The following is a 9,511-nucleotide window of genomic DNA, read 5'->3' as shown; positions in this document are numbered from 1 at the left end:
CATGAATGCAGAGCTTGCTGCTAGCAGGCTATCAAGGGCTTGACGTCATTCAGGTACAGCCTCTTAAGCTCCTAAGGAACCGGTCATTATTTATCGCCTGGGGTGGGTGGGGGGGGGGGGGGGGGAGGATTTGGGGCAAAACAAGGTGAAATTTAGCCGATCCGCCCTTTGAATGTTACTTCACCGAAGTGATTCCCCCTAATAACATTTAGTGACTTTCGCGACCCCCCCCGCCTCCAATGCCTTCATTTTCTAAGCAAATTTGAGTGGTCCCGCCTCTGAATTCTTCCAACGTTTTCAGTAATCCCCTCTTTTGGCTTCTCAGTTACGACTGATTCCCCCTTTTGTACTCCTAAATATAAAGTGATCCCCCCCAAAAATCATCCGCCCACCCGCCCCCCCCCCCCCCCATTCGATAAATAGTGGCCCGTCCCTAATTTCTCCTCCTCACTGAACAAATCAAAAGGAGGCTCCGCTCGCAGGGTAGGTTTCAACCACAAATTGAATAACAAATACAGAGGTCTTTCATACAGAATCATAGATTCTAATGTATACTATAAGTATAGCTAGCAGTGGCGGATCCAGAGGAGCCCCCCCTTTTTTTAGACCAAACTGAGGCCCGAAGGGCCGAAAAAAATATTTTTGAGGCCGCTCCCCCCTTATCTTTGGTCTGGATAACCGGGCCCTCCCTTATCTGAAGCTCTGGATCCGGCATTGGCTAGATTGGTTTCTTTGGAATAATGGTCACAGTTCAGAGTTCGTTTGCTAATATTAATTATTAAAAACTGAATCATTAGATAATGCAATTCTCGAGCTCTGATTGGCTTAGCCATTATGGCATATGAACCATTATACCATGCTCTCCAAATAAGGCAACTATACACGTTTGCTCAAAAACAAAAACAAGCTGAAAATCAGTTGTTTTTACAAATAATGTCGGAAAGAATTCTCGATGTTTTTCTGGGCGTTTTTAATAAAACAATTATTCCACTCACGCCTGTTGGATATGAGATGATTATAGCCAACTCGGAGCTACGCGCCTTGTTCGCTATCCACCATCTCATATCTAACGAGCACTCGTGGAATAATTGTTAAATATCAGATTGCATATCCATTCGTAACATCAGCATCCAATGTAGCGGTCCTTGGTCTGTGTAAAGTCTCCGTGAAATTCGTCGAATTTGTAGTGTTGTTACTCTTCTGCTCGGGCATTTTAACCAAAGCAGGTTTGTCTGTTTGAGAATTTTCCATGTCTAACTTAAATGAAGGAACAGGATAATGGCGTGGGGACAGGTTCTGCGTGGAGCCTTCCACGTGATTCTGGTAACTTTCAAGCACCTCTGCGGGTGATACGCGTGCCTTGCGAGCCCGCGAACTTTGTGGCCTTCTACTCTCTGTTGGAGATTGTTCATTTTTTAATTCTAGCCACTTATTTGGCGAGCTGTTGGACTTTTTACGATGGGATACTGGTAAATTAACAGTTTTATTCCTTTTCTTGATAACACCATTTCGGTGTTCAGAGATTACAGAGGCGGGTCTTGTCTCGGCTTCTTCAATAATCTCCTCACTTTCATGCGTTGAGTTAATGAGGGTAAAGTTTCTTGGCAGAGAGGAGATAGCAGGAAGAATTTCGCTATCTGTGCCAGACAGATCATTCACCTTATCTGGTTTGTTGTCTAATTCTCCACTGCTAATCGTTTCTTTTGTTGTTGCGCTTTCACTTTTCGGTTCGCTTTCAGCTTCGTTTTCGTTTTCCTCTTCTTTGCATGTACTACTGCGAGATAATTTTTGCCTTTCAAGCTTGCTTGGACCTATATACACATCGCCGTGAGCAAACAGTGTGTTTCGTGATCGCCGATGGTAACGCCTGAATCTCTTTGCTGAGCCTGGAGATGCATCCACCGGTATTCCCTCTGAAGTCTCCTGAAGGCCGCCATTTTGTTTCAATGAGGTGCTACTTGGAGCTGATTGTTCCGGTAAGACATTCATGCGCAGATTAGCTGCGCATATCAGACGACGTTTTTTCCTTGGAAGACTAAGTCGAGCTTGAGCATGCGTGTAGTAAGTAGAAAAGTTATTTCCTATTACAGAGACTGGCAACGCCACTATCAGTACTCCAAAAATAGCGCATATTCCACCAATGACCCTACCTAGGATCGTTTTGGGGACCATATCGCCGTAGCCGACAGTTGTCATAGTGATAATTGCCCACCAAAAGGTTTCTGGGATAGTTTGAAAGTGAGGCTGGCTGGGGACATTGTTTTCGATGTCGTAAACAATACTGGAAAATACTACCACGGGAATTAACAAAATAATAAGAAGCAGTATTAGCTCCCTGAAGCTGGCTTTGAGCGATTGTACGATAATCTGCAACCCGCTTGTAAAAGCGAATGCTTTGAGCGCTCGAAACACACGAATAAGCCTCACGGCCCTCAAGAAACTAAGTAAATCTGTTTTGAAGAACAGTTTGCTGTAAAAGGGGAGCAAGGACATCAAATCCACCCATGTCATGATCTGTTTAAAGAAAACGATCTTGTCAGGACAAAATATAAACCGTGCTATAAACTCCAGTGTGAACCAGGCACAGAATAAATACTCAAATCCACGTACGTATTCATCTTCAATAACAACTGATGAAGCACACAGGGATGCAACAGATGCCAGTATCATGAACAATGAAAACAATGCAAACACCTTGGAAAAAAAAAAGAAAAAACGAGCGTCAGTAAAAACGCTTAGAAATACATTTTACGCGCCCGAGACATTTAAAACTAAATGCTATGTGACTTTTCTCACAACTGCATTAGCACAAGGCTAACAGTAGTATTGGCACCATGCTGCCGTGAAACTACAGGAATACCGTAAACTTCTGCTTATATGCTTCCCCCCCTTATAAGCTCACCCAGTAGTAAGCCCCCCCGTACGTTAATGAGCCCTCCTAGGACCCCTTACGAAGATGTATAAGCCCAATTGCTTGTAAGCGGCAATTTATATAATGTTGAATTCTTGAGTTATAAACTTGGACGAAAATGCATTTGAAAGATGAGGACTTATCAATAACGAGAGCATTGGCCTCTTCTGAGTCGATCTAAACCTGAAATTTAGCAATAAAGCCATGAAACCCGGTTAAAATGTGACATATTTCTACTTGCGTGGTAATAATTTTGCAACTCCAACCTTAAGGTAAAATTCTAGCATGTATGGTTATTTTTTTGGCTATAATCTAAAGAGTGATGCTTTCGTGCGGTGCCTTTTGTCTCTTAAGGAGATGTGTCACGATTATTTTGGTAATTGCTCGAAGACCCTAAAAAAACACGTTGGGGAAAACACGAAGATGATAATTTAACCTAAATTATAAGCGCGTGTGTTTGGCTTTTCCATGGAATGGAATGCAACCTGAGCCAACGGTTGCAAATAAATTCTTGTGTTGTTAATGAACTTTTTCTCAAACTATTACTTTCTTTTCCCCATTCAGAGAATCGATTCATATCTTTCTCTTGGAGTTATAGGGGAAATGATGATTTTCGTGCTAGCAGACCCGGGCCTCTTTTCCCTGGATTTCTTCAGCTCTCCGAATACCAGTTGGAAAAGGGGCTTCTGGTAGCGGGAAAAGAGATGACTGACCTGATAAATCACCTGACCTGATGCAACCACGTGACAAGGCGGCCATGTTGGGGGTCAATACAATAGAATTTTTTCTCGAAGAATTTACACGAAAACAGACTTTGGCTGCCAGAGGAGAGAAATGCTTTTGTTCTTGGCCACCAACATGGCCGCCGTGCAGCAGCATCAGCTCAGTTTTGACCCAAAAATGTGGAACGCGTCTCCAGGCATAGCCATTTAAATTGTAGTTGCATTAGTTTTACTAAAGAGCAACATGGTGACAAACTCGCGTTTCTCAGCTACCGTTAAGTGACTGGGCTTCTACTTTTTTGCTACGTGACAATAAATTTATACATAAATCTCATTCGATGATTGAACACATAATGTGAGCGGATGTTTATAGAGTTGCGTGCTTTATCTCCGAAAAAAAAGGAAATTGTGGGCAATCATGAAGTTAGATTCACGGTTCAACCATCGAGTAAGCAGTTTATTTTATTGTCATTATATAATACTAAGGTGTGATGTCGCCCTAGATATATGAATAATTATGTGGTGGTATTATACATAAAATAGAAATTGCAGGTAAAAAGTTAATAGCTTTTACCATTTAGTCTCCTGATATAAAAGCTACATGTTAATTTAAACAAGCCCATTATATAATATAAGATGGGGGTTCGTTTCGATTCAATGAGCTGCCAATCACAGAACATGTTTTATTATTGACAGTGCGCAGAAGATAAGTAGAATAAGTAAAAAGAAAAGCAAATATTTCATTTTCCTAAATGAGTGGAGAACTTTTAGTCACACTGTAAAATTACAAAGCGTGGCTAACATTTCTAGGCACACTGGCGCTTACTGCACGCCCTTAAACTGGATCATAAAGATCTAAGAATTATGAAGTTAACATAAAACATTCATCGTTCCTGTGGTAAAAAACCCCACCAGTTTAGCTGAAACTCATTGTCTTGCAAATTATTTAAAATGCAGTCGATTAATCGTGGTAAAATTTTGCATTTCGGCGCCCAATTAAACAAGTCGATCAGACCTTTTCAAAGCTTTTCCATTCTTGAATTTATATCGTACGAACAAATGCTGGTGGATCAAAGAATATAAAGCTAACAGAAAATTCATTGAAAGGGAATTGACTGAATAAAATATAACACAGCTGAAATATTTTTTCACTAATGCGTGTCCAGCTGTATTATTATAATTGCTGAAAAGACTGTACCCGATAGTATTATTATCCTACGCTCGAGTTTAATTTTAGTTGAAAAAGGATATCACTTTGAGTCATCTGTTTACTTTTGCGGTCAATACGGATTGATTGTAGTCTTGAGGCGATATACCTTCAAAAAACTATTCCCTTCATATATTTCGATATTTTTCTGTTATCTTATGTTCTACATCAATTAGCTTTTATAAACGGAGGTGTTATTCCACAATAGAATCCTTCCTCTATGAAGAACGGAAGTCCCCATGTAAAACCCGTTTACAGTACATTAAAAATTTTTCCACAAAACTAAGCCGCAGTTTAATTGGAAAAACACAGTGAGATGTTATGATTTCTTTTCAATAGAATTTTCATCTACGATGCCTGAGAAACAAAGAACGTTTTCTTATGGCTGATTTCTCAGATAGCGATTCGTACGCCATTATCTTATACCCATCTGTTTAGCAAAAACAAACCCCTTGGTAACCAGATTGCCCAGCTCTATCGTGGATTTAATTTCTTTTTCGCCTTAAAACCATGCCCGATTAATCCAGAAACATAGTTTTAGAAGCGTTTTTTAGGCTTAAAATCGTCGACATGCGATACCCTTTTATTTACTTGTGGTCTCTATTTGCATAGAAAACTGGCGAAATTTTCCATATTTGTTAAGCGTTGACAAACGCCTTAGTAGCCGTTTGGGCATTCTTTTCTGAACCACAGATATCGTTTATGGAGTAGACATAATGAATTGAGTTTATAGGTCATTGCGTTAAAATAAGTAAGAGCTGCCTGCTCGTATGCAGTAGTAGTAGTAAAAAACCCAAATGATGAACAACCGATATTGACCGAACAACTGCACCTGAAATTCGCTTCCGAATTATATTCAGCTTAAAAATTAATATTAGATTTTGGAAGAAAACAAAAAGAATAGACGCGAAGCGTGTTAATACCTTAGCCTTGGTCGATGAGTGCGGATCATCCAGTAATGCCCAGATTTTCGGTTTATAAAGTGTCCAGTATGATAATGACGAAACTTGATGAAATGACGATGATTCTAAATCGGGCGAGAATTCTTCGTCGTCGTTGTCCGTGTCTTCAAACTCGGGTCCTACGAAATCTTTCAGGTTCTTCTCGGCATCTCGATGTTGAGTATAATAGGGCCAACAACACGCCTCCATTTCCCTCTCTTCAATGCCCCAGAATATTAACTCTGCCTCAAAGAGAGGGCCACAGAAGTCGCGCGGAGCATGCAGTTGCCCAGTACGGTAGTAGTTAAGAATGATCCCGAATAATTCTGGGTTTCGGTCGAAAAATATCTCTTGCCTGTTATTATTGGCCAGGAAACTCTCCGCAATCCATGCCAACCTGGTGTCAGGGATAGTTTGAAGAGTACTTGCGTATGTCTCATGTCGCTTACCTCCAACGTTGATAACGATTCTGTCAGCAATAGTATCCATAGAGGCGAAGAAGATGCAGCAAACGATTCCGATGAAATACAACTGCTTTGCTCGAGAGGTTTACAGAAAAATTTTTGCTTGATGTTTTTAGTGGGCGGTCTCGAGTCTGGGGATCGGATATGCGCAATACCAATTGCTAATAGAGATGCGTCAAAGAAAGCAATTACATAAAATGATTTATACCTCGAGACAGGATCGGAACAACAGGGTACACAAATTCATGCGAAATGTTGGATATTAATTTTTCTCTTCTCAAATGTGATTGTCACCTGTCACTGCGCACAATACGCAGGTGCCGCATTAAATCAGAGGAAAGTCTCCGCGCGATTTGCGCTTTTTCTAGAATGTCCTCCAGTAACAGAGTTCTGGGAAATGAGTATCGATCGAATCGCCAATAAGAGTGGATCTTTTTTCGAAGTGTTGAAAAATTTATAAGTTATAAATCTCATAAACGACAACAATGAAAGGCCGAGATAAACTCATATTGACCATCCATCTATAGTGCGTCATGCATAATGGCAGCTTTTGTTGCGAAGTCAAACAACTACATCTTCATATTTACAAATTCGTCTTTTCGATGAATGACGCAGCAATACGTATTTATGTATTGAACATCGGATTTGTATCCGAATTCTTGTCCTTTCCTGGCTAATAAAGTTTCTTGAGATGACCTCACCAGCGATACCATCTTCAATAAAATATATGAAAAAAGGTGTAGTATTTAATCTATCATATTTCCTTGGATACAGGTTGGGGTGGGCAGCAATAAGTCAACATCTTGTCAAAACAACCTCAGAATATGTTTATTCTTAGATCACTTTTATAGTTTTCAAAACCTTAAATCGAAAACATAGATTTTCATTCAGTCAAGCTTACACAAAATGAAAATTTTGCTTTAAAATTAAAACCAATCAGTTATTTCCTTTGTTTCTTCCAATATATATTTTATGATAATTACTAAGAAAACCTACAATAATTGAACTTATTACCACCCTTTTGTTCACGGAGCAAGATGGATAAAATCGCGACAATGAAGGTAACAACTAACAATGTTGTCCTAGTTGAATTTAGCTTCCTTTGGACCTTTTCACCTTTTTCTACTAGCCAAAGTTGAACAATGCTCCTATATTTACTCTTAATTTAGGAGATTTAAAGATTAGACTGACCAAATTTAAGCAAAGAGAATAAATAATATGATCTCAAAATTAAGTCTTCAAACTCGAACTCATGTAAATGACTGACTCATTAAATGTGACTTTCCACTACGAAGCGTGGACCAAGGAAAGTTGGTATTTTCATGAAACACAATGTTGTCTGGTGCAGTTTGGGTGGTGCTCAGCTTGGGGATTTTTATTTTGTGTATGGCAAAAGGAGGGAGTGAAATTAATCGCAAAACACTCAGCGCATACATAAGCCCTCCCACAGATATTCAAGTAATTGCTAGTCGAAGTCCATGGCTAGTCATGTCTTCTTTAAGATTTTAGATGCTGAAAACTTTTGAAGTTTGCCGATGGTTTTCAAAATATCTTTCGCCGGAAAGGAAGGCGTACTTTTTCATTTGCAGAACTATAAATAAAAAAAAAAAAACATATTTGGTTTCATGCACACAGACATGAAGTGGACAAGCTTGATATTGTTCAGGATAAAAAAAAAAGTGGGCGAGATCGCAAACTCCTCAAGGAAGTGATCACACACTTACGAGCAAAGGTTCACCAAAATCACAAAACTACAGAAATGAAGAACCCAGTCAAATAAAATGACTCATTTTATACCCTCGCTCATTCAATCCTGAACATCAGTATTTCTTGTTACGCTGCCTTAAATTTCGCTCAAAATACAGTCCAACGCGGTTTTAGCTCGCGCTAAAGAGCGCGAACCCGGCTACCTTTTGAATAATGGAAATGACAGAAGCTTGACCTATGATGTTCCTTAAAGAAACCAGTTCTCTAAAGAGTGACTGTATCATCAATAGTTCACTTAATTAAGGGTGAGTGCAAATCTTTATGCTTATACTGGTTTTCAGTGTCACGCCACTCAAAATAGATCAAAATTAAAATCAAGACCGTTCAATAGATAAATCCGAAATCTGGGAAATGAAAGAAGGTAAATATACAAAGATCCTCGCCAAGATTCAGGTCAGAAGAATATTTCGTATACGAGATATCCCAAGAAATGTTTTACCCAAACTTATAGAGATTCCCGGGGAGGGGGGGGGGGGGGGGCACTTTAGGAATTTCTGGGTGGGGATGTGCCGCTGGGAGCCTGGAACCCTTAACCTTTACCAGGGCTAGTTCAGCTGAATTTTGCTACCCTATACTAGAGTAAACTCCCCAAATCCCTAAAGTAGCTGCGTACCTAGTCTAGATAAAATCTTCAACCAACTGATCAGTTTCCTGAAAAATGATACCCTATTCTAGAGCCAAACGCTCTGATTTATATTCCCTATCCCAGAGTAAACTGCTTGAAAACCATACCCTTCACAGCGGCACATACCTATATAGACCATATATGGCAGTACACCCCCCCCCCGGGTAGAGATTTGTATGGAGACGCCATGCTGGTGCTTACCTGGATGAGCTCCAACATGGCTGACGGAAACCAACAGAAACATCTGTTGCCGAGTTTTGCTACAAAAGTGTGAATTTATTCTTCGAGAAACTAAAAAACATTAAAGTAATACTTTTTCTAATACATGAACTGTTTAGATAGCAAAATTTTCTGAAATAAGTTATTTTTTTAACCTACATGACAGCTCTCTTGGCCGTCATGTAAATGCCGCGTCACGCAAAAGCTTAGAAATTCAAACGTACTCAATCACAAAACCAAGAACCGTTTCGAAGCGAAAATTTGTACGAAAATTAGTTTTGAGCTGCTGTAATGCATCGTGAAACCAAAATTTTGGTAGGATCCATAGTTTTTAAGTGTGAATTTTAGTGACGTCATGTGAAAACCAACAATAAGTACGGGTTGGCCATCTTCCATTAAAGTAGGATGAATCTGATTCTATGGCTTTGTTCACCCTTAACCAGATAGTATGAACACCTATCCGTTATGAGAGAAAAGCGCAGAAAGCTTTTTTCCTAGTACCCTTTCCCTTTCCCCTTCGTATCTTGAATCCTGAAGCACTGAGAACGAGGTCACCAGGAAACGCGGGACTGGACTCCAAAAAGACTCGAGATCTATTTATCGGTACACTATAGGAATCATATATGAACTACTTACCTGCGTAGTTACCATTGTC

General features: G+C 39.8%; 1 protein-coding gene across 1 annotated transcript; it reads right to left on the bottom strand.

Annotated features, from left to right (window-relative positions):
• Window positions 1–432: 432 nt before the first annotated feature.
• On the bottom strand, window positions 433–6,687 carry LOC140921588 (voltage-gated potassium channel KCNC1-like). The gene is made up of 2 exons (XM_073371589.1): window positions 5,764–6,687; window positions 433–2,694 (listed from the first exon to the last, which is right to left on the bottom strand). The coding sequence occupies exons 1-2, from the start codon at window positions 6,268–6,270 to the stop codon at window positions 1,099–1,101; spliced, it is 2,103 nt and encodes a 700-aa protein (XP_073227690.1). The 5' UTR covers window positions 6,271–6,687; the 3' UTR covers window positions 433–1,098.
• Window positions 6,688–9,511: the final 2,824 nt, after the last annotated feature.

The sequence above is a fragment of the Porites lutea genome, chromosome 12 (genome assembly GCF_958299795.1).
Source record: "Porites lutea chromosome 12, jaPorLute2.1, whole genome shotgun sequence".
NCBI lineage: Eukaryota > Metazoa > Cnidaria > Anthozoa > Scleractinia > Poritidae > Porites > Porites lutea.
The sequence above is the reverse complement of the archived record's forward strand: the minus strand, read 5'-3'. Positions and strand labels throughout refer to the sequence as shown.

What these genes read in the sequence shown, in the direction of transcription:
- LOC140921588 (XM_073371589.1), bottom strand. Translation starts at nt 6,270, where the DNA reads ATGGATACTATTGCTGACAGAATCGTTATCAACGTTGGAGGTAAGCGA. An exon ending in ACTCATCGACCAAGGCTAAG is followed by an intron (nt 2,695 to 5,763) that starts GTATTAACACGC and finishes TTTTTTTCCAAG; the next exon opens with GTGTTTGCATTGTTTTCATT.